At 39.8% G+C, this 25,774-nt stretch overlaps 1 protein-coding gene across 3 annotated transcripts in view; it reads right to left on the reverse strand.

Moving 5' to 3' along the window:
* ASXL2 (ASXL transcriptional regulator 2) overlaps positions 1-25,774 on the reverse strand; it is a 134,055-nt gene that overhangs the window by 18,830 nt on the left and 89,451 nt on the right. Inside the window, exons 1-6 of one of the 3 annotated variants that reach the window (XM_082745036.1) lie at positions 17,537-18,291; positions 17,336-17,451; positions 15,333-15,462; positions 13,912-14,055; positions 6,070-6,233; positions 1,545-1,641 (exon numbers count right to left, since the gene is read on the reverse strand). In XM_082745036.1, the coding sequence (XP_082601162.1) occupies positions 1,545-1,641; positions 6,070-6,233; positions 13,912-14,055; positions 15,333-15,408 (481 nt within the window). In that variant the 5' untranslated portion in view covers positions 15,409-15,462; positions 17,336-17,451; positions 17,537-18,291. Of the gene's footprint in view, positions 1-1,544; positions 1,642-6,069; positions 6,234-13,911; positions 14,056-15,332; positions 15,463-17,335; positions 17,452-17,536; positions 18,292-25,774 lie in introns of those variants that run through there. The other 2 variants (XM_082745035.1, XM_082745034.1) reach the window with 2 other exon arrangements.

The following is a 25,774-nucleotide window of genomic DNA, read 5'->3' on the forward strand; positions in this document are numbered from 1 at the left end:
ATTTACTTGCATACACCACTATCTACCTCCATCCCTCCCACTCCGACAGCAGAGGACACCTGAATCTCTTGGGTAGGCCATCTTCAAACTGCGGCTCAGAAAGCCTGCTCTTTTTTATACTCTAATATCCAGGACGTCAAGGACAAATAAGATAGAAATGGTAGTGTTTAAGTTTAGGTTTCTTCAGGGTAAAAGAATAGAGAGGAAAAGTGTTGAAGGACATAGTCCTGGGCACGGGAGTAGAAAAGAGGACTTTGCCTGTCAGAATCTAACCCAGAACTACTTTTTCAGGGAGTCTACTGTATACGAGAGAATGAGGAATAAAACATACTGACTTCTGTTCACATGTGTACAGTGTTCAAAGTTTTTGCTGCTCATAAAATACGATCATATGACTAGGCACAACAGTGACTGCTCATATGCAAAAAGAGAAAAGAGAAAGAAAAAGAGAAAAAAAAAGAAACACTGATAACAATCAAAGTACCACTGATGACATTACCGACTTAAAAAAACTGGGTGGTGGGGGAACCAGGGGGCGCGAGCGCCTGGGTGAGTCCTGATTTTGGTTAAGGTCATGATCTCAGCATCCAGAGATCAAGCCCTGCTTCCAGCTCTGCATTGAGCCTAGAGCCTGCTTACGATTCTTTCTGTCCCTCTGTCTCCCTCCCTCTTACTACTGTTTAGTCTCTCTTTCTCTCAAAAACAAAACAAACGAAACAAACAGACAAAAAATGGGGAGTTAGGCAGGGCAAAAATCCTTCATCAAATTATTCTTAAAGAAAGGTAATAGTAATGCATATGTTTTAAAGTGTTTATGTGACTGCAGTTCAGGAAAAAAAAAGTGGTCTTTGCTCAAGAAAATCTTTGACAGGACCAGAGTAATCAGTGAGAAAGCATCTCTACACAGAATTGCTTCCCCCCACCCTGCCCAAAAACCACAGGAAGGCAAACATCAACATTGCAGTCAACAATACAGAGGTTAATTAGTTGGTCAAGTAACTCTACATGCTACTGATGTGACAAAATGTCAGCAAGGAGTAGCATTCCTAATGCTCTCCTTACAAGTGTATTCATTTTAAAGCTTCTCACAGTTGTTTTAGGCTATGTCTTGGTACACCTTCATGTGACCTTCCAAGTGTTAGTTTGTATTCCACGTGTACTGAAAAACAAACATAAGAGAACACTGTAACTCTAATTCTGTACTCTGCTTATTAAAATTTCAACTCCTAGGCATTCACCTAGAATTACTGAATCAAAATCTTTAGGAAGAGAGACTAAAAATCTATTTTCTTAGTTTCCCTAAATTCAAAGGTGACTTTGAATTCTTGAAGAAACATTGCTAGACTCCACCTGGAGCCATAGGAACCAGACAAAAGTCAGTATAGGGTTCCACAAAGAATAGCTAGTTCTATGCTACGGAAACATCCTGTCCTTAGCCTACTAAAATTGCTCAAAAACTCGCCGAGGCACAGAGGTGCCAACATGCCCTCATAGTAGCTCCAAGTACATACACACTCTAGGAGGCACAAAGTTTGAACATTTACCTTCTGAGAGTCTTTCCTTCCAGCCTTGGGCTGCTGAAGTGAAGAACTCATTGTTAAGGGCTGAGCCATTTAACTTCATCAGACCATCTGGACCAACCTGGGACAAAGAACAAGCCAAGAGAAGCTTACAAAGAAAGCCAAATACACCATGTGGAATTGTACTTTCTTTCATTTTAGAGAAGAATGTATATAAATTTAATTTTATAGAAACCTGACTATATCATCCTGGATACTTAATGTATCACATTTTCTAATAAATTTCTTTCCTGTTTACCTCTCCTCCCTTCTTTCAATTCCATTCCCCATTAAGAATTGGGATGCCTGGGTGGCTCAGTTGGTTAAGCAACTGCCTTCGGCTCAGGTCATGATCCTGGAATCCCGGAATCTAGTCCCGCATCGGTCTGCCTGCTCGGCAGGGAGTCTGCTTCTCCCTCTGACCCTTCCCTTTCTCATGCTCTCTCTCTCTCAAATAAATAAAATCTTAAAAAAAAAAAAAAAGTATACTCAAAGAATCATCTGCAAACATAAATCTACATGTCAGAAGGTTTCTCCCTGGGAGGTTTATTATTTCTCTTATAAAACTGTGACCAAGCTTTGAATCTTCTTTTTCTCACGTAACACACTGGGGAAGTCTCTCCAAGTCGACTGGCAGAGTGTTCGCTCCTTCGTAACAGCCGCACATGTTTCACCGTAGGCACGCACCTCAATTCATCCCCCAGTTTCGTAATCAGAAACACACACCTTGTTTCCAGTACTTTCCCATAATCAACCAAGCTGCAGTAAGCATTCTGGCAAAGATGAATACACTAGAGCTTTTACTTCTGTGGAATAAACTCTAAAAGCAACGAAATATCTGTGTCTATAACTAGGTATTGTTAGATTATTTTCCAAAAAGGCTACAACAATTCATATTTCTATCTGAAATATAAGAGTGTACTCTTTGTCCTGTGAACAATATACATTAACGAGACTATTTAATTTCTGCCATTCTAATGGGTTTAAAAAATGGTAAAAATTTCCTTTATCTTAAATACTGGAGTTTTGTTCACCTTTTTGCATATTTATTAAATATTTAGATTTGCCATCTTGTGAAATGCTTATCATTATGTATATTTTTCCAAAAGGCTACTTTTTTTTTTTTTAAGGCTACTTATTTTTATTATCAATTTGTGAGGATCTCTTACATACTTTTCATAGTAAAACTGTCACATCCACAAAAAATACTTTCTCTCATTTATCTGCCTAGGGACTTGATTTGTGGTATCTTGCCAAAAGGTTTTAAGACTCTTTCTATTCAAGATTTTAGATTTCCTATCATGGTTTAGAACCATAAATCTTATTTAAGGACATAAAACACAGATCTAAGAAAGATTTAGACAGAAAAGTTGAGTAAAATTGCCCTTCTCCCCACAGTTAATATTGACATTCCAATCAGAACCCCTATGCAGATGTCATTAACAAAATGATTTTCAAGTTCATAAGGAAAAAACAAGAAAAACCACCTTTCCAATTATTAAACATACCACATATGAAGCCACTGCAGTTGAAAGTCTTATTACTAACACTTGAAGGAACAAAGAAACAAGTGGAAGATGAGAGAGTATGATAAACACACACTGCTTATAACTGAACAGAATACATAATGAAGATGGGATTTCCAACTGTGAGAAAAAGATGGCTGTATCAAATACGTAGTGGTGAAACAAGAGGCTATTAATAAGCAGAAAATACAGTTGAACCCCGATTTCAAAGCAATACAAAAAAAAAATCCTAGGTAGATTAAAAATTTAAATGTAACCCGTAAGTCAAAAACAATTTTTTCAGAGAAAATTTAAGTAACTACTGGGACATCCTAGCAACTGAGGAACTTCCCCACCAGCCTCACTTTCTATACCTATCAGGGCCCACATTATCTGCCCCCAGCCCTACTCCCACCCAGCTCTAGAGCAGAAACTGGTGAACTTTTCCTGTCAAAGGAGCAACTACAAGTATTTGAGGCTCTGAAAGGACATAGGCCCTCTGCTGCCACTACTTCACATATGCCACTGCTGCACGAACACAGCTCTATGCCACATGTAAACTAACACCAGTGACCATATGTCGATAAAACTTTATTCACAAAAACAGGCGGTGGACTAAAACTGGCCCAAGTTTGCTGACTGCTGACTTGTTCTCTAGAAAGTGGGCAGAGGGGTGACAGTTTCCCCTGTAAGAACAGGGGACCTCTGCTTGAATGGTCCAGAAACGAGCAAGTTATTCCATCATAAGTCAGTCCATTTCAACAGCTACAGCTGTTTAAAAAAATGTTATTTTAACTTCACATCTGCTTTCTGGAGAAACAAGTTTAGCTGTTTCCTATGACAGATCTTTAAATATATCTAGATAGGTGCTTTAATCCATTCCCCTCCGTATTCTTTTCTCTGATCTAAATTATGTCTTTTTACTTCATGGCTGGGCACTCAGACAATGAAAGATGTTTAAGTAAATTTTAAGTAAAGATGTTTTAAGTTTTCGATGTTCCGTCCTAGTAATAACCAGGATTCTACAAGCACCCTAAATTGCATCGGACAGTGAAGTTGACTGGAGCTCCATACTTCTAGACATAAGGACGTTGTTTCTCAAATTACCATGTGTTCTCACCATACTCAAAAAAGGCCAAGTAGGGTCGCCTGGGTGGCTCAGTGGGTTAAGCCACTGCCTTCCGCTCAGGTCATGATCTCAGGGTCCTGGGATCGAGTCCCGCATCGGGCTCTCTGCTCAGCAGGGAGCCTGCTTCCCTCTCTCTCTCTCTCTCTCTCTCTCTCTGCCTGCCTCTCCATCTACTTGTGATTTCTCTCTGTCAAATAAATAAATAAAATCTTAAAAAAAAAAAAAAAGGCCAAGTAATGTCCTATTAAGAACTTCCCACCAGCCTGCACTGGGAAATTGAATAGATAAATTATAAAGTCCCTTTTCATTCTAGAATTTTATGTGGCAATCCTTCCTCTGAGAGAGGATAAGGGCCATTAGTCAAAAGACCATTCTAAGAAACCTACTCTAGAGTTCATAGGCCTTTAGTTTCCGAGCATATTCCCAACCTAATAACCTGAGCCTTTAAAAAAAGATGAGAGCAAACCCCAATGAGAAGTTCTTTAAAAACTTTGCAGAAATCTCAGCCTCCTAATTTGTTCGAACCAAAAGGTGGGCATCCCCAAAGCTGTAATTTCCCCCAGGAAGTTTTAAGAAGGGAGAAGCAGTAGCTGGGAAGGAGCAGCTCTACTTTCTTCTTTACCCCACTGCTGGTAGTGTAGCTGACTTACTTGGTCTCCAGGGAAATGGAATCTAACCTGCTTTCCTATGTGCTGACTCACATCATTACGCTACTGAAACTAACATCAGTACAGTTTAATAGAAAGATGATATTCTGAGTTAGAAATATTTTATTTTTGACACAGACAATTAGCTAAGATGAGTTGTATACCTTACTCTTCTTTAATCTCTTACCACAAACCAGGGTATAAATTTAGTTTTCATACTGTTAACTTGGGAAAATGCCTCTCTTTCATCTTGTTTTTATAATGATTAGGAAATGAGGGGAGAGCCCATCAGGTTACTTCGAACAGAGTAGGTGTTTGGAAATAATAAAAAAAACCTTTAGAATTAAATAAACCTCAGAAAATCATAATGATTCTATCTTCCTTTTGTAGAGGAGGAAACAGATGATCAGAAGGGGGAGTGACTTGCTAGTCACTCTTTCCTTGATAAAAGCTAAAATCTCAGATCTTGACCTTATTACTGACCACTCTTAATCTCTCTGGTCCCTACCCAGAGAGACCAAATACCTTTGGTATTTCTTCTAGCTATCTTTTTTTAAAGAGTATGAACTATATTCGGTTTTGAAAGTTCTCAATTATGAAGGCAATAAATGTTTTTGTTTATTAAAAAATCTAACAAAAGAATGAAATAATTAACATTCTTACTCTCTTAAAAAAAATCCATTCAAAAAATCCTTGTTCAGGGGCGCCTGGGTGGCTCAGTGGGTTAAGCCGCTGCCTTCGGCTCAGGTCATGATCTCAGGGTCCTGGGATCGAGTCCCGCATCGGGCTCTCTGCTCAGCAGAGAGCCTGCTTTCCTCTCTCTCTCTGCCTGCCTCTCCATCTACTTGTGATTTCTCTCTGTCAAATAAATAAATAAAAATCTTAAAAAAAAAAAAAAAAATCCTTGTTCAAGGTCTTAGGCAAGACAACTCTTCCTCTTCGACTGTATTCATTGAATACCTCACTTTCTAATATGATAGCTACATAAAGTTTATTCCATGATCTTGACATTCTGATAAGAGTTTTTTATCTTTCTAAGACTTACAGGGAAAAACTATTACGAATACTTACATAAAAATGTTCTTATTTCTTGTTTTAGCACCTTTGATGCCACTTCTTTATAAGTATATATAAAAAGCTATTTTAAAAGTTTTAAGCAGTGCTAAAGGGGATGTGAAGAAAGCTTCAGAAGGGTTTCTGAGAACTGCTTATGCGTGAAAATAACACACCTGTCGATCCACCTCTGGAAGCAGTAGAAGAAGTCGCTGCTGGCAGTCTCCAGGAAGGACGGAAAAGGTGTGCTTGTTGATCAGCGCCCGAAGGTTTGTATTCACCAGAATGGAGTCTGGGGTCTCAACATCAATTTCAGCACATTTAGTCCTTTTCATTTGCCCTACAAAATAGGGGGAAAGAATCATTTGGGTCTCCTTTACATTCCTTTCTATTTTAAGTATAGCTTACACTGCAGTGCAAAAAAATCACAATTGTAACTACTTTAAATATCACACTGTGAAGAAGGAACACTTAAAAGGGTTTTAGAAATTTCTTCTAAGACGAACAAAAGCAAGGCATGACACATACACAAAATTATCAAAAAAAATCCAGAGGCGCCTGGGTAGCTCAGTGGGTTAGGGCCTCTGCCTCCGGCTCAGGTCATGATCTCAGGGTCCTGGGATCCAGACCAACATCAGGCTCTGCTCAGCAGGGAGCCTGCTTCCTCCTCTCTCTCTGCCTACTTGTGATCTCTGTCTGTCAAATAAGTAAATAAAAATATTTTAAAAAAGAAATACAGAAAAATTCAAATCTATATATATCATCCTGAGATCCGTTTTCCTTTGCCATCAGAATTTTTTCATCAATTTTAATTCTGATTACCTAGAAATGTTGTAACTGTAGAGCTTAGTGGTTTCAAGAAACCTGGTCACCATCAAAAGGTTACAGTCATGACAAAAAATATTATAAACAAAAGACTAACTTGCCAAAAACATTTGCAAATCCTGACAAAACTTTACAATTCTTCATATTAAAAGTGCATCTAGGGGTGCCTGGGTGGTTCAGTGGGTTAAAGCCTCTGCCTTCGGCTCAAGTCATGATCTCAGGGTCCTGGGATCCAGCCCCGCACTGGGCTCTCTGCTCAGCAGGGAGCCTGCTTCCTCCCCTCTCTCTCTCAGCCTGCCTCTCTGCCTACTTGTTATCTGTCAAATAACTAACTAACTAAATAAATAAATAAATAAATGCATCTAGGGGCACCTGGGTGATTCAGTAGGTTAAGTGTCTGTCTTCAGCTCAGGTCATGATCTCAAAGTCCTAGGACAGAGCTGCACATGCACTCCCTGCTCAGGGGGAGGTCTGCTTCTCCCTCTCCCTCTGTGCTTCCCCCACCCCACCGTGGCTTGTACACTCTTTCTGCCTCTCTCTCAAATAAATAAATAAAATTTTTAAAAATAAATTAATAAATGTGCATCCACATGGGGTGCCTGGCTGACTTAGTTGGTAGAACATGCGATTCTTCATCTCTGGGTTGTTGAGTTCAAGCCCCACACTGAGCATAGAGCTCACTTTAAATTAATAAACAGACTGGTAGATATTTTTTAAAAAGTTTACGGGCATCTATAAATCAACATGGAAAAGAAATATTACCATGACAAAAATGAGCACAGGTAATTAATAGTTGGCTAACCATAAACAAATCCTACGGTATTATTACTTTTTTTTTGAGGATTTTATTTATTTATTCGACAGACAGAGATCACAAGTACACAGAGAGGCAGGCGGAGTGGGTAGGGGGAGAAGCAGGCTCCCCACTGTGCAGAGACCCCGATGCAGAGCTCGATCCCAGGACCCTAAGATCATGACGTGAGTCGAAGGCAGAGGCTTTAACTCACTGAGCCACCCAAGCCCCCCAAATTTTTTTAAATGCCCATTAAACCAATGAACACTTTTGTCTATCAAAATGGCAGATACTGCAATATAATGACAAAGCTACACACAGAAAAAGCAAAGACAATTGTCAAATACTGCTGATGTGTCCCAAATTAATATAATCTTACTGGAAGAAAATTTATAACAGATGGAAAAATTTAATTGCAAGGAATCTAAGATCCAGAAATTTCACGTTTAGAAATACATGCACAAAGGTACACAATCCTGGATGTGGATAACCTCTGCTCCTGGTTGAAGGTGAAACAAAAGTAATCTCTTCTAAGAGGAAAGGATTTCCCTTAAGTTAGGCCCATAGGATCTTACAAATTAAAATCCAGCACTATCTCACACAGAGACTGCCGTGACAAACCATCAGACATTCTACCATGACAGAGTCAATAGAAACCAAAAATAAAAGGTTGAGTCCTAAAAGTACTGCTACCACTGAAACTGTCAAACATAAAATACTGAACAGTGCAGAATGAAATGATTAAAGAAATAAAGCACGTGACTGTAAAAATGGGGATAAAATAATCAGGAATGAAAACAATCAGGTCTCAGTAAATTCCACATAATGATCAGTAACAGCAGCACTAAACACTTCTAGAAGCTTCACTAGTGCCAGGCATTATTCTAAACACTGATAGGTGCTCACTCACTTATTTTTCACATAACCCTAGGAAGTGAGACGCTACTACTGTACATTTCACAGATCAAGAAAATGAGGCTCAGACCTGGTAACTTGCCCAAAATTGTACTGCTAAGTTAGAGTGCAGGAATTCGAACCCAGCACTGGGGCTTCGGACTCTGTTTTTATCACTGTATAGAGGAAGAGCCATCATAAACAGCATGAACTCTGACTACTAAGTATTTAAGTTAAGGGTTCATAACAGAAACATAAAATACATACATATTTTATAAAGACCTTATTTTTTTTTTAAGATTTTATTTATTTATTTGACAGAGATCACAAGTAGGCAGAGAGGCAGGCAGAGAGAGAGGAAGAAGCAGGCTCCCTGCAGAGCAGAGAAGCCGATGCAGGGCTCGATCCCAGGACCCTGGGACCATGGACCTGAGCTGAAGGCAGAGGCTTAAACCACTGAGCCACCCAGGTACCCCTAAAGATCTTATTATTAAGTAATCTCTACACCCACTGTGAGGCTTAAACCCACAACCCTGAGACCAAGAATCACATATTCCATACACTGAACCAGCCAGGTGCTCCCAAATCCCAATATATATCTTTAAATTTTTTATTTAAATTCAATTTAATTAACATACTGGATTATCAGTTTCAGAGGTAGAATTTAGTGATTCATCAATTGCATACAACACCCAGTGCTCATAACATCAAGTGCCCTCTTTAATAGGCAGAGAGAGAGAAGGGGAAGCAGGCTCCCTGCTGAGCAGAGAGCCCAATGCTGGGCTCGATCCCAGTATCCTGTGATCATGACCTGAACCAGCGGCAGAGGCTCTAACCCAATGAGCCACCCAGGTGCCCTATCTCTTTCGTTTTAAAAAGCTGCACTATACATGCAGCATGATTCATTTAATTACACACCCACCCATAGGTGGTTACCATTTGTTGTTTGCATGAACAATTCTACAAAGGTTCCAAGGAATGAGAACAGCACTCTAGTTCTGCTCTCCCATATGACTGATGAAATGATAGTGTCAGCAATCCTTGAACAGTTTTCACTATTTGTGCATTCATTCTGTATATCCACATCGGAATCAAACGTTAATTAAAAAAAAAGATGAGGGTGCCTGGGTGGCTCAGTGGGTTAAGCTGCTGCCTTGAGCTCAGGTCATGATCTCAGGATCCTGGGATGGAGCCCCCGTATCCGGCTCTTTGCTCAGCAAAGGAGCCTGCTTCTCTCTCTCTCTGCCTGACTCTCTGCCTACTTGTGATCTCTACTTGTGATCTCTTCTCTGTCAACCCCTGAGTTGGGCTGTGAGCTCAGTGGGGAGTCTGCTTGAGATTCTCTTCCTCTTCCTCTGCCCGGCCTTCTTGTGCAGGTTCTTGCTCACTCGCTTGCTCCCTCCCACTCTCGCTCCCTCTTCCCCCACCTCTCTCTGAAATAAATAAATACTTAAAAAAAAAAAAATAAGGGGACCTGGGTGGCTCAGGGGGTTGGGCCTCTGCCTTCGGCTCAGGCCATGATCTCAGGGTCCTGGGATAGAGCCCCGCATCAGACTCCCTGCCTCTCTGCCTACTTGTGATCTCTGTCTGCCAAATAAATAAATAAAATATTAAAATAAATAGTAAAATAAAAAATAAGAAAGAATTCTTGAAATCTGGGAGCACATGGCTGGCTCAGTCAGTGGAGCGTGTGACTCTAAATCTCAAGGTTGTGAGTTCAAGACCAAGTTGGGAACAGAAATTGGTTAAAAATAATAAAATCTTTAAAAGAAGAAAAAAAGGAGAAATATTTTTTTAATTAATTTATTTATTTCACAGAGAGAGAGACAGAGAGAGAGGGAACACAGCGGGGCAGTGGGAGAGGGAGAAGCAGACTTCCCGAGGAGCGGGGAGCGCAACACACGGCTCGATCCTAGGACTCTGGGACCATGACCTGAGCTGAAGGCACATGCCTAACGACTGGGTCACCTAGGCATCCCAAAGAATTCTTGAAATCCAAACTTGCCTTTCTGGGACTGATTTACATTTTAATTATAGTGCTTTTGGAAAATTATGCTACATGTGTGGATGTAGAGGCATTTCTGGTCCCGCAGGAGCTGTGGCTCAGGTACCCTGGCGCCTGCAGAGAGCAGGACCTATTGAATTTGTTCCTGCTCCCCAAGAACATGCTTGAGTGACAGGTAAGGCAGGAAAGGAAATACTTGAAAGATCACCAGGCACAATTCAAGAACCTAGTGTACAACCTGCCGGAGGCACCGGCTTCTTTGCCTTACTGCCCTCCTTCCAGCAGCCAGACAACTTCCTTGTAAAAGTTGGTTTGCTTCTGGGTGGATAATAAAATGGTGCATTTTTGTTAGAGGCAGTATCTGCCATAAACTAAGCATAACCTTTGATCATCAATTCCACTACCAAAGATTAAAATTATTCATAAATTACATACTTACAGAATGTATACTAATATGTCAAACCCAGAGTTTGATCTCATGGCCCTGAGAATATGACCTGAACTGAAATCAAGAGTAAGATGCTTAACTTCATTGAGCCACCAGGCGGCTTTTTTCGTTTGTTTGTTTTTTAAGATTTTATTTATTTATTTGACATACAGAGATCATAAGTAGGCAGAGAGTGGAGAGAGAGGAGGAAGCAGGCTCCCTGCTAAGCAGAGAGCCTGACGCAGGGCTCAATCCCAGGACCCTGAGACCATGACCTGAGCCGAAGGCGGAGGCTTAACCCACGGAGCCACCCTAGGTACCCTCTTATTTTTTAATAAATAATTTCATAAAAACAAACAAAAAAAAGGCACAGTCTGAAAATATTATTAATTCTGTTGTCACACTTAACAGCTTGGAAGGGGCTGGAACCTATAAATGGGTCTGGTATAAACTAATCCTATGAATTTTGTCAGCATTGCTGCACATTTTGAGCCTCTATTCTTACCGAGATGTTGATCATCCCAATTCTTGCATCTCTGTATATGAAGTATTTTCTTTTTCTTTAGTTGCTTTTTTGGAATGTTCTCATTATCCTGGGTGTTTTAAAATTTGAAAGAATTCCCTTGGAACAGGTTTCCTTTTATTCATGTTTCTTTCTTTCTTTCTTTTTTTTAAAGATTTTCTTTATTTGACAGAGAGAAAGAGATCACAGGTAGGCAGAGATAGGCAGAGAGAGAGGGGGAAACAGGCTCCCCGCTGAGCAGAGAGCCCGATACAGGGCTTGATCCCAGGACCCTGAGATCATGACCTGAGCGTAAGGCAGAGGCTTAACCCACTAAGCCACCCAGGCGCCCTTTATTCATGTTTCTTGACACCAATTACAAACTTTCATCTTGGGGATCTGTGGCTTTCAATTCTCTGGAATTTTATTATTTCTCTTATTATCTCAACCCCTCTTTCAATTTCTGTTCTTTCTGATGGTCCTACCATTTTTTAAAATTTTATTTATTTGTCAGAGAGAGAGAGCACAAGGATGGGGAAAAGCAGACAGAGGGAGAGGGAGAAGCAGGCTCCCTGTGGGCTTGATCCCAGGATCCTGGGATCATGACCTGAGCTGAAGGCAGATGCTTAACCGAATGAGCCACCCAGGTGCTCCATCTATTATTACATTTTATTTCAGTTACTTTCTTATTAATACCCTGGAACTCTTTGCTTATTTTTCAGTTTTTAAAACTGTAGTCTGGGACGCCTGGGTGGCTCAGTCCCACATCGGGCTCCTTGCTCGGCAGGAGCCTGCTTCTCCCTCTGCCTCTGTCTGCCTCTCTGTCTGCCTGTCCTCGCTCACTCTCTCTCCGTCTCTGACAAATTAAAAAAAACAAAAAACAAAAAACTGTAGTTTGTTCTTTCATGGATGCAGTATCATCTTTTATATCTTTCTGTGGGTATTACAGTTTTTGAAGTTATTTGTTTCAAATCTTCCGGAATTGCCTGTTTCTTCTGAATCTGGATTTCAGATTCTGTGTCTCATGATGGAAGTCTTCTTCAAAGGTAATCATAAATAATCACAATGGAAAGGCATTAAAAGGGCTAACTCAAAATTGTGGGTGGATAGGTGAGTCTTACAGAATTGTGTGCTTCCCAGAAGTGTGACCAAGATGATTTCTATTTAGCTGGGAATCTATAAATTTGCCTTCAGATGTTTTTCTGTAGGCTATTTTTTTTTTTTTTAAAGATCGTATTTATTGGGCGCCTGGGTGGCTCAGTGGGTTAAGCCACTGCCTTCGGCTCAGGTCATGATCTCAGGGTCCTGGGATCGAGTCCCGCATCGGGCTCTCTGCTCAGCAGGGAGCCTGCTTCCTCCTCTCTCTCTGCCTGCCTCTCTGCCTGCTTGTAATCTCTCTCCGTCAAATAAATAAATAAAAAATCTTTAAAAAAAAAAACAAAACAAAAGATCGTATTTATTTATTTGGCAGAGAGAGAGAGAACAAGTAAGGGGAGAAGCAGGGAGAAGGAGAAGCAGGCTCCTCGCTGAACGGGGAGTCCAATGCGGGGCTCAATTCCAGGACCCTGGGATCAAGACCTGAGCCACCCAGATGCCCTAAGGCTATTCAATTTCTTAAGGCACCAATCCACCCGTCTGCTGCTGGAACACAGCTGGGGCTGGAAGGAAGCTGTAGTGACAGAAATATGCCTTACTACTAGCATTCTGGAAGCCAAGCAGAAAGATCACTATTGGTATTTATATTTTTCTTGATTTCCCTGATTTCAGTACACTGTCTCATTATCTGCCATTAGCCATGAGTGGTATCTCTGAGTTTGAAGTCTGTACGGTTGAATGTCACCTCAAAAATAAACCACTTGGGGCACCTGGGTGGCTCAGTGGGTTAAAGCCTCTGCCTTTGGCTGAGGTCATGATCCCAGGGTCCTGGGATCAAGCCCCACATCCATCTCTCTGCGCAGCAGGGAGCCTGCTTCCTTCTCTCTCTGCCTGCTTCTCTGCCTACTTGTGATCTCTGTTTGTCAAATAAATAAATAAAGTCTTTAAAAACATAAAATAAAATAAACCACTTATCTCCTGCCAAGGTGAGGCATCAAACTGCTTCCTATTAACCTTCAAAAAAGGTTCCACTTTTCAAGCCTGGACTTCACCCTTCCCCGCTACGATACACGAGGTCTCCTATTCTTGACTCTTTCTGGTGTTCTGCAGCCTTAGTTAGCTTGCTTGTTATTGACATCAGCTGCTCGGCATCCAGTTCTCATCAGAGTTTCTTGACACTGCTTGTGCTTGCTGATCTGTTGTCTCCTTGTTTTCTTCACTCTTATTAATCTGATCTTTTGTATTTCCATATTCCCATCTCAGTGGGATTTCAAAGGGAGCAGGAAAAAAGGGTCAGTTTACCATGTTTAATTAGGAGTCCTTCTCCTTTTCTGATCACAGAAGTAAAGCATAAATAATGCCAGACAAAACAACCTACTGCCAGAAAAAGAACCAAACCCCACAAAAGAGCTGATGAATTTCAAACACGGAGTTGACAAATTAAGATGCAGAACCAAAAGTCTGTAAATTAACTTACTTGTGTGGAGCCTGTCAGACCTCTGGAATGACTTCTTCCCCAAGCCTAGCAAGGGATTTTCCACTTGAACGGAACACGAATAGCTGGAGTTGGAGTTCTGAGGGCTGCCTGACTGCCCATCAGACGGCTTTCCTTCCCATACTGCTAAGAGAAAAGATACATCAGAGACTGGTGACACTGAGGTTATAGATAAAAACCAATCAAACAAATCATTCAACACAAACTGAAAGGAGTTATGTGTGATGCAATGTGACCCTGCAAATGTGTTTTAAGTCTGCAAATTCAGAGTTAAAAAGTAAAATAAAATCACTTCCTTCTCCCAACACATTATTTGCTTCTGGTGTTAAACTTCCCTCCTAACAAAAATGCAAAGTTCTGCAAGATGCCTTTTAAATTTGGCAGGCCCATATAACCAGCTAGGATAAAAATGCATGGATAATATAATACCAAGTCTGTATCTAATCTGGGGGTTAGATGAAAAACAAAACAAAACAACAACAAAAATCCAAAGGCCTGTGTCTCTATCTAATGGAAACGCAAATGTAGCCTATGTTCTTAGGAAAGCTTTTTATCTTTTTTTTCCCCCCAAGAGCTTTATCATTTTCTTTTTAGAGATTACTTGCGTCTCCCCTCCCCCAAGATTTTATTTACTTATTTATTTGACAGAGAGAGAGATAGATAGATAGATAGATATCACAAGTAGGCAGGGAGGCAGGCAGAGAGAGAAGAAGTAGGCTCCCCGCTGAGCGGAGAGCCCGATGCAAGGCTCGATCCCATGACCCTGGGATCATGACCTGCGCTGAAGGCAGAGGCTTTAACCCACTGAGCCACCCAGGAGGCCTGAAAGTTTTTTATCTTTTTTTTTTTTTTTAAGATTTTATTTATTTATCAGAGAGAGAGGGGGGAGAGAGCAAGCACAGGCAGACAGAATGGCAGGCAGAGGCAGAGGGAGAAGCAGGCTCCCTGCTTATCAAGGAGCCTGATATGGGACTCGATCCCAGGATGCCGGGATCATGACGTGAGCCGAAGGCAGCTGCTTAACCAACTGAGCCACCCAGGCGTCCCGAAAGTTTTTTATCTTTAAAGCAGAGAGCTGGTGAAGAGTTTAGTCTGGTTTAGTCTTGGCAACATCACTTTGTAAGGTCACTGTTTAGAGGCATCCAATATCAGTGGGTTATGCATCTTGGAAGTCAGTCATTGATTTCATTCTAATGTGCCTATTTTGCCAATTTATTTTTTCATAACTGCATGATGATTCTGCATAAAATTTTCCCATGTATCCTGAAAGGAATTATATTGATAATCTGGCAATAATAGACTACGTAAAGAAACCCAGTAACTTGAAAACAAATGGTAAGGTATACAAATTAGAAAATTAGCTTAGAAACACTGGAAAAAGACAGACACCCATGTCTGCCTACCAGGTTTGGTGGGTGCAGAGTCATTGGATGCTTTGACAGTCTTCAGAGAGAGAGGCTGGCTGGAGGAGATGGACATGCTCGGCCTGCATTGCTGTTGCTGCTGCTTCTTTTGCTGTTGCTGTTTCAAAGCCTGTAAGAGAAAACTAATTAGAAGCAATAAAATAAAATCATTTTTTAGTAATAACAGAAATTGAACGATTGCTGTTTAAGTGATGAGCAACATGATGATCATCCAATTTCTCTGAAATCTTGATATCAAAGTAAACAAGAACCTAAATGAGACGAATTAAATACAAGTCCAAAATGATATTTAAGAGTCGGAATATTTTTTGGCAGTATTACTCTTGTGTATAAATATGAGAATTACTCACAATCATTTTTAGAACTTAAAATCACCAGTAAAGCATGGACTTTCCATACTTGTAGCAGTAAAACATTAGAGGTTTCCAATCTTTTCTGGAAATAAAATTCTAAGCCCTTCACCAAAAAGAGTACCACTTCCATTAGCTCTATGTAAAAATATAAATATTTAGCTTACATCTATTTCAGAGATGATACACTTGAACAATAGGTGTTAAATAATTACTTGATTCTGATCTCCTGTAAGAGCGGTAAGATTTGGCACAATGGCCAAATCCTCAGCAATTTATTGCAACATAGTAAAGAGATGGGAAGAGAAGTCAGAAAATACTAGTTCCAGGAATAGTATAGTTTCTTCTGGCTATTTCAGCATAGTTTCATTTCTATAATGTTTCTAGTTTATGTTTCTAGTTTATATCAAACACAACACTAAACTGTTCAGAATGAATAAGACAGCTTCCTAGAGTTTAGTCATGAAAATATGCAAAGACAACTTTTTAACACAAGGTTTAAAAAAAAAAAAAAAAGACACAGAATCTAAGAAAGTAAAGCTACATTTCAGAAAAAGATTGGAAATCTATGACCTTGCTAAATTACCAGTTTAAGCTTTAACCTTCAAGACAATCATGCAAAAAAGGAAGAAAAAAAAAAGTGTGGAGTAACTGGCTACTCGGTTCCCACTGCCTCTTCATACTCATTTCCCTCTATGTTCTTTTCTTTTCTTTTTTTAAAGATTTTATTTATTTATTTGACAGAGATCACAAGTAGGCAGAGAGGCAGGCAAAGGGGAGAGGCAGGCAGAGGAAAGGGGGAAGCAGGCTCCCCGCCAATCAGAAAGCCCGATGTGAGGCTCGATCCCAGGACCCTGGGATCATGACCTGAGCCGAAGGCAGAGGCTTTAACTGAGCCACCCAGGTGCCCCTATGCATTTTTTAAAGTTAGATGAAATAGACTATTTTTCTAAGAGATATATACAAAATTAAGAAAAATTTTTTTCCAAAATTAGTTTAAAAAGCAGGAATCAAATGAGTAACAGATGAAACTGAAATGTTAAGAAAACACTTCTTAATTGTTTTCCAAAATCTAGAAAAATAAGCAAGCTACCCAACTTATTTTATTAATAACCACCCTGATTCCAAAATTGTACAAGTATTATACAAGAAAACAGCAAAATCCAAGCAAAAATCTTAAATAAGAAAAATTCATAACATATTAAAAAATATGTAAGAAACATGTAATTTATTCCTGAAACCTAAGTATATGTTAACATTAGAAAATTCTAGTCATGGAAGTCTATATATTAGCACATTTAAAGAGAAAAGCTACCTGATCATCCCAATAAATGCTGAAGAAACAAACCTGAAAAGTTCAACACCTATTCATAATTTAAAAACCACAAACATGCACACAAACCTCTTAGCAAATTAGGAACAAATAAAGAGCTTTTAAAACGCGATAAAAAGACTAGCTACCACAAACCTAAAACACACAAGTACATAAATTATTAAATCCAAATTGGGAAACTGCATGAATTTCTCCTTAAAAGGACCTAATGCCCTTTCAAGAAATTTTCAGTGACTTCTAGAATCATGAATTTATAATGTAGGAGATAAGACTTGATATACACAGATTAGCATGATTACCTGCTTCAGTGCCTTCTTGCTGTGCTTCTGTGACGGAGAAATGACTTTACCTGCTGGAATGGTAGGCGATGGGCAGCCTGACTGGGGAGAGGATGGCTGCGACAGTCTAGACGATACTGATGGAGAGAAAAATGACAATAAATAATGTGGTTATCACAGTTGGTATCAAGCACCATTCCTTCCCCAATCATATGCTGCTACCTGTATTAAGAACTGTGACCAAACACTTTTGGGAAGGATCTTCTTTTTGGAGTTCTACTGCAAACAGCCTCCCTTTTCAGATTATTTCCTCAGAAAGCTCTAGTGAAGGATGATAGGATGGGGAAGGGATGGGTGTTAGTATTCATTACTTTTCATTCTTTGATTTTTTCAATAGATTGACTGAAACAGGAAGCAGAATATACCATGAGTCATCAAGTTAGATAAAACCTGAGAAGATTCTAGAGCCTGCTGGATAGTATGTAGGTTCTTAACATAAATCTAAAGACAACATGATATAGTGAAAGAGCCCTGGGCTGACAGAATGGGTCCCGGTCTTCCTTATCTTTAAAATGAAGGCAGTAAGGCCATTCTACCTCAAAAACTCTACTACAACTTTAATTCTTAATATTCCTTCATCTCTTAAACCAACAGTTTCCAGCCCACCAGTGGGAGAACGTGCTTCGGGACTTCTCTCATGGAAGCAATGCACATTTGCACTGGTGTAATTCCTCTCTCCTTCATCACTACTTGTCTCAGACCTCATCAGAGCTTGCCCAAACCTTAGCCTTATGTGAGTTACAGTTTTCCCTTCAGGAGCCTATACCCTACTATACTAAAATAGCAATCAGATTTTTATGTTCTGTAAAGTTCAGCAATGCATTACTCATGGTAAGAGGTGACAAATAAAATGCTGATTCAGATCCCTTAAAAACAGAAATAATAAAACAGTAATCCCTACTGCCAGTGATGACTCTGGAAGACTAACACCTTCTCCATTCCACAGTAATTGGACTGAAAGGCCCGGATAGGAAAATGGCATCTCATGGTGTAACTACAGAGCTTAACGACACCATATAAAATGTGTTGGTGGGTAGCTACCTGACTTAACAATGCAGAAGCATGGTTCACTGGACTATACAAGTTTGGGAAAACAGCTTTTCAACAGATTCTTTTAAGTCCTAAGAAAGGAATACATAGCAGATAACATTGAAAGAGGATGCAACAGCAGACGATACTAAGAAGGTGACTTCTCACACCTGGCATACCTGCCTTTGCACTCCCTCCCTTATGATCAGGTTTATATATGGGAAAGAACTGACATAAAGTACAACATCAAGAAAAAACTCAGTGTGATATATTGTACAAAATACAAAAATAAAGATGGATAATTCCTGAGATAACTGAGCAGCAAAAAGAAACCACATCCTTTGTCTACTTATGTTGACCAATTTTAAAAAAACAACGGCTTACTCATAGAAGATTTATGTAAGATACAACTCACCTAAAGTGTAAAATTTCAATGGCTTTGGTTAAAAGTTGTGCAACCATCACCAGAATCAATATCCACGACCCACAAACATCCTGTACTGGTTGGCTATCACCCCCCTTTTCCCTAACTATGCCCCCAGTGCTATGCAATCACTAATCTACTTTAAGTCCCTATACATTTGCCTATTTTAGACCTTTCATATAAATGGAATCAGACAATACAAGCTCTTCTGTGACTAGCTTTTTTTCACTGAGCAGGTTTTAAAGTTTGATCTATACTGAAGCATGGATCAATGCTTCCTTTTTATCATCGAACAACAGACCACTGTATGCGAATGCTGCATTTTGTTCATTCACTAGGTGATGGGACAACTTGGGTTATTTCCCCTTTTGGCCATTCTGAAATATGATATGAAGAAAACTAATTAGCATGATTTTGTGTTGGACATATATTTTCAATTCTTCTGGGTTCAGATCTTAAAGTAGAACTGCTGGGTGGGGCGCCTGGGTGGCTCAGTGGGTTAAGCCGCTGCCTTCGGCTCAGGTCATGATCTCAGGGTCCTGGGATCGAGTCCCCCATAAGGCTCTCTGCTCAGCAGGGAGCCTGCTTCCCTATCTCTCTCTCTGGCTGCCTCTCCGTCTACTTGTGATTTCTCTCTGTCAAATAAATAAATAAATAAATAAATAAAAATCTTAAAAAAAAAAAAAAAAGTAGAACTGCTGAGTGTCTTACATCAACTTTATGTTTAACTTTTTGAGGCACCGTCAAAATGTTCTCCAAAATGGCTATACCATTTTTACAATTCCACAGGAATGTAGGAGGGTTCTAATCCTTTTCAACACTTGTTACTTCCTGTCTTTGATTTGACCAATGTTCTTAAAGGGACATAATAAAAATAAAGACTATTAATATTTGACTATGTTCCTTCTTTTTAATGGTTTGCAGAAATCTGAAAATATACATTTCCTAACCTGCCTCAAATACTACCCGAGAATAAGCAGAAAACAAACAAAATAATTCTCTTAAAGTATATAAGTATATAAGAATTGCACTTTGCAGCCTGAAAAGTAGATAATAAAGCTATCTCTAAGTACCTGGGCAAACTATTTGGACTGTTCCCCCTTAAGGCAAAAGCCCTTTCTAACAAAAGAACCATAAACATATCTCAAGCCAGCTGAACTAAATGAAAATTTCAGGACCCACCAGTAAGGAACATCTCCCAGAACTAACTCAATGCCAAGTACAGGTCTCGTAACATCTATGAAACTTAAACTTTGTCCTAACTTTTAAATATTAAAGGCTTAAAAACATGGTGAGAAACTTCTGTCTCATAATTACTTCCAGTGGATACACTGTCTTCAAACACAATTTTATTAGGAAGAACAACCAAAAGTAACTATCTCGTATGCCTCTAATAGCATGCTAGGTTCATCTGAACAGGATTTCACTGAACTACCCTCTAAGACGGTACAACTGGGGGACCTGGGTAGCTCAGTCATCAAGCGTCTGCCTTCACCTAAGGCCATGACCCCAAGGTCCTGAGATCCTGTCCCATATAGGGCTCCCTGCTCCCTGCTCAGGGCTCTCCCTCTCCCATTCACGCTGCTTGTGTTCCCTCTCTCACGGTGCCTCTGTCAAGTAAGGGCGATCTTTTTTTTTTTTTTTTTAAGATTTTATTTATTCACTTGACAGAGATCAAAAGTAGGCAGAGAGAGAGGAAGGGAAGCAGGCTCCCTGCTGATCAGAGAGCCCGATGCGGGACTCAATCTCAGGACCCTGGAATCATGACCTAAGTCGAAGACAGAGGCTTTAACCCACTGAGTCACTCAGGCGCCCCAAGTAAGGGCGCTCTTCAAAAAAAAAAAAAAAGTAAGATGGGTAAAAGTCCTTTCTATTCCCATCCAAACTCTTCCAATTCTACCCGCAGAAATAACTAAATGATATATTTGGCTTAGCATCCTTACTGACATTTTTCTACACAAATAAAAATATGAAAAGATTTTTAAGACATATATTAATTTTTTAAAACGTTTTAGTTATTGATTTGAGACAGAAAGAAAAAGAAGCACAAGCAGGGGGTACCAGAGGAGAGGGAGAAGCGGACTCTCCACTGAGCAGAAAGCATGACACAGGCTCAAACCAAGGACATATATTCATACCTAAATTTCAAATATATACATTCTTTGTATATTGTAATATCATCTGAATTTTACATATCAGGAAATTTAATTAGTTTACCAGAGGACTCAGACAGGGGCACAGCCAAGATTCAAACTTAGTATATTTTCTTTTTTTTTAAGATTTTATTTATTTGTCGGAGAGAAGGAGAGGGAGAGAGTATACCAGCAGGCACAGAGGCAAGCAGAGGCAGAGAGAAAAGTAGGCTCCCTGCCAGGCAAGGAGCCCAAGGCAGGACTCGATCCCAGGACCCTGAGCTCATAACCTGGGCCGAAGGCAGCGGCTTAACCCACTGAGCCACCCAGGCATCCCAAACTCAGTATATTTTCAAAATGAATGGGTAGTTGTTATGGGATGAATAGTGACCACCAAAAAATTATGTCCTAATCCCCAGAATCTGTGCATGTTACACTATTTGGAAAAAGAGTCTTGGCAGGTGTAATTAAGTTAAGGATCTTGAGATCATCCTGGATTATCTCAGTGTCCTAAATCCAATGACACAGAGGGCAGACAGAAAAGAAGGTGAAGACAGGCAGAGATTGCAGTGATGCGGCCACAAGGCAAGGAAGTCAGCAACCACCAGAAACTGAAGGATACAAGAAACCGAGCTCTCCCATAGAGCCTCCATAGGGAGTGTGGCTGACACCCTGATTTCAAATTTCTGGCCTCCAGAAAGGGAGAAAATAAACTTCTGTTGTTTAAAGGCACCTGGCTTGTGATAATTTGTTTCAGCAGTCTCAGTAAAGTAATGGTATGTAAAACTGATTTTGAAGTGTCATCATCAACCCACTGACGTTTATGTATTTGGAATGTTTAAATCAAAAACAATCATTATAAATTTGGCACTCAAACTGTAACCTTTTGGTTTTATGGAAGACCCTTCAAGTTGTGAACCACCTCTGCGACATGGCTTCAGCAGTATCCAGCTTCCTCACTATATGCCACAAGAAATGTCTCAGGCAACCTTGCATATTTTTTTGCCCAACTTGGATCAGCCCCTTCTACAAAGACCCTGGTGTCTTTTAATTGGAAATGTTGTTAAAAAGACCACAAGGTGCATGGTAGGGAGTGCTCACTGCTATGTGGTTACCGCTGGTTCTAGGACTTTTCAATGGCTAGAACAAGAAAGGCCTTTCTTTTAGAAAGAGAAAAATAAAATTCATGGATGGATACCAAACTAAATTAAAGATCACAGGACTGGCACCTAACTTTTCTGATTCTATTATTCTATCACTTCTCTTCTTCCTTGATAATCCTGGTTCCTGATAACATTACTGTAATTATCAATTTGATTTCTACTATAGATCTAATTTCAAAGAAACCATACCTATTACTGAAAATAAGACAACTGAATGAAGTCTAAGATTTATTGGTGTTTGGTCTCCTGTAACTAAGATATATTCCAAACAACATACTTATATCATTATGCCACAAATTTGACATATTCTTGAGCTTGTTGTGTTTCATATTTCTACAAAGTACATTTTAAAAACTTACTTTAATTATGTAAAGTGATAAAACAACTTACTTCCATGTAACTCTAGCTCCCTCCCCTGTATATACCTCTTTATTCTCCCATTTAGGAGGTCATTTATATCAATTTATACCCTTCCACTACATTCTTAAAAATATTTTTAAAAGATTTTATTTATTTATTAATTTGAGAGAGAGAGAGAGAGAGAGAGATCACAAGTAGGTGGTGTGGGGGGAATAGGCTCCCTGCTGAGCAGAAAGCCTGATGTGGGGCTTCCCAGGACCCTGAGATCATGACCCGAGCTGAAGGCAGAGGCTTTAACCCACTGAGTCACCCAGGCGCCCCCCCTTCCATTGTTTTTTAACTAGTGTTTTTGTTTTGGTGAAAACAGTATAGATATTTAGCTCATTTAAGCAAAGAATCAAATATCATAAGCTGTCCAGAATATTGATTTTTTAAAAACTTAATATATTCAATATATCCTTGGGAACATTCTGGAACAGAATATAGAGATCTTCCACATTCCTTTTCATAGGTACACAGAACTCCACTGTGCAGATGTATTATAATTTCTTCAACCAGAATGATGAGTATATTGGTTCTTTCTGGACTTTTGCTCTTATTACTACAATCTTAACCAGTGGCTCTTAAGGTATTACACTAGGAAAAACACAATCAGTATTAAAAAATCTGTTGGGGGGGCGCCTGGGTGGCTCAGTGGGTTAAGCCGCTGCCTTCGGCTCAGGTCATGATCTCAGGGTCCTGGGATCGAGTCCCGCATCGGGCTCTCTGCTCGGAAAGGAGCCTGCTTCCTCCTCTCTCTCTGTCTGCCTCTCTGCCTACTTGTGATCTCTGTCAAATAAATAAATAAAATCTTTAAAAAAAAAAAAAATCTGTTGGGGGCGCCTGGGTGGCTCAGTGGGTTGATGCCTCTGCCTTCGGCTCAGGTCGTGATCCCAGGGTCCTGGGATGGAACCCCTCGTCGGGCTCTCAGCTCCATGGGGAGCCTGCTTCCCTCTCTCTCTGCCTGCCTCTCTGCCTACTTGTGATCTGTCAAATAAATAAATAATATCTTAAAAAAAAAAAACAATCTGTTGGAGGGGCACCTGGGTGGCTCAGTTAAGCATATGCCCATGATCCCAGGGATCTGGGATAGAGCCTCATGTTGGACTCCTTGCTCAGCAGGGAGCCTGCTCCTCCCTCTCCCACTCTCCCTGTACCCACTTCTCCCTCTCAAATAAATACAATCTTGGGGTGCCTGAGTGGCTCAGTGAAGCTTCTGCCTTCAGCTCAGGTCATGATCTCAGAGTCCTGGGATCGAGCCCCACATTGGGCTCTCTGCTCAGCAGGGAGCCTGCTTCCCCCTCTCTCTGCCTACCTCTCTGCCTACTTGTGATTTCTCTCTGTCAAATAAATAAAATCTTTTAAAAAATAATAAATAAAACTTTAAAAATTAAAAATCTGTTGGAAATGGAATTACTAGATCCCAGCCCAGGTCCACTGAATCAGAAACTCTGAAGGTAGGGCCCAGGAATCTGTGTCAAAATAAGCTCCATGGAGGCACCTGGGTGGTTCAGTCCTTAAGCGTCTGCCTTTGGTTCATCAGACTCCCGGCTCAGCAAAAAGCCTCCTCCCTTCCCCACTCCCCCTGCTTGTGTTCCCTCTTTTACTGTCTCTCTCTGTCAAATATATAAATAAAATCTTAAAAAAAAAAAAAAAAAACTCCATGTAATTTTCATGCATGCTCAAGTTTGAGAAGCATTAGTTTAAGCTATGTTATTTTGTATTGCTGATGGTGTGTCTGTGGATTGATTCTGAGAAGTGGGTTTTCTGAGTCAGGGCATAAAATCACACACTTCCAGAAACAGTTTAAAGTTTCATTATTCTCAGGTTTTAAAAGGAATTCACACATGCTTTCCCTAAGTACTTCGTTTCATGTTTTACATTATATCCCTCATTTTTTTGGAATTTATTCTAGCGTATGGTATGAAAAATAGACCCATTTCACATATGGTTGAATTTCCCTGGAAAACCATTTAAGTATGGTGTTCATTTGAAGGGGAGCTCTTCTATATTACTATTTGTATGAAAACTTATTGTTTAGATTTTCTATCTCTATTGGGTTTAAGATTTATGCATTCTATTTTCCTACAAAATCATCCCATTTCATCTAAGTTCTTAAAGTACTGTGAAAAAGGTTTTCTTGTTTTGGGCTTACTTCAACCTGAGTTTGTGTATGTAGGTCTTTTTCCTTTTTTAAAAAAGGCAAATCAGTGCTTTCATCACTGCATACCACAAATTTTGATACATTGTTTTCATTTTCATTCAGTTCAAAATATTTTAAAATTTCAAGACTTCTTCTTTGACCCTTGTTTTTATTCAGAGTGTGTTGCTTAATCTCCATGTATTTTGCTATTTTCCAGTTATCTTTCTTTTTTTTAAGGTTTTATTTATTTATTAAGGAGGAGAGCATGCACACACACATAAACCAGGGACCGGGCAGCAGACGCCACGCTGAGTAGGGAGCCTGACGTGGGGCTCCATCCCAGAACCCCAGAAGCACAACCCAAGCTGAAGGCAGACACAACCAACTAAGATACCCAGGAGCCCTCCAGTTATCTTTCTATTACTGATTTCCAGTTTAACTGTGATCTGAGAGCAGACATTAGATAATTTCCATTCCTTTAAATTTGTTAAGGCATGTTTTATGGCCCAGAAGAAACTATTTTCATGTCAGTGGGAGAGGAAATTTTCTTAAGGATGTACTGGATTATATTAAAAATTGGGAAATTGTATGCCTCAAAAGATACTTTTTACAGAGTAAAAAAGACGGGCCATAAAGAGGGAGTAGTTACTTATCAGATATATATTCAATAAGGCAATATATTAAGAACTACAATCATTAAGGAAAAGATGACCCACGAAAAATGGAAAAGACTGGAAAAGGCACCCATAAAGAGATATTCAAATGATTCATAATGAAGAGGACTCTAATTCTGTTGGCATTATGAAAATACAACTTAAAACCACATGGAACACTATTACATATTAACCAAAGTCTAAAATTTAAAAGACCGACAATAAGTGAGCGTGTGAAAGAGCTGAATTCACACCCTGGTGGGAGTATAAATTGGTGCAACCGCTCTGAAGAATGGGCAGGACACACTACAGTTAATTCTGCTCCCAAGTACATACCCAAAAGAAAGGAGCACAGAAAAGAAAGAGATTCAAAAGCATTCACAATAGAATAGGCAAATACTAAAAATAACCTGATGTTTACCAGTGGTAGAATTGATAAGTAGAGCTCTTGGGGGAA

This window comes from Mustela nivalis, assembly GCF_964662115.1.
Source record: "Mustela nivalis genome assembly, chromosome: 8".
NCBI lineage: Eukaryota > Metazoa > Chordata > Mammalia > Carnivora > Mustelidae > Mustela > Mustela nivalis.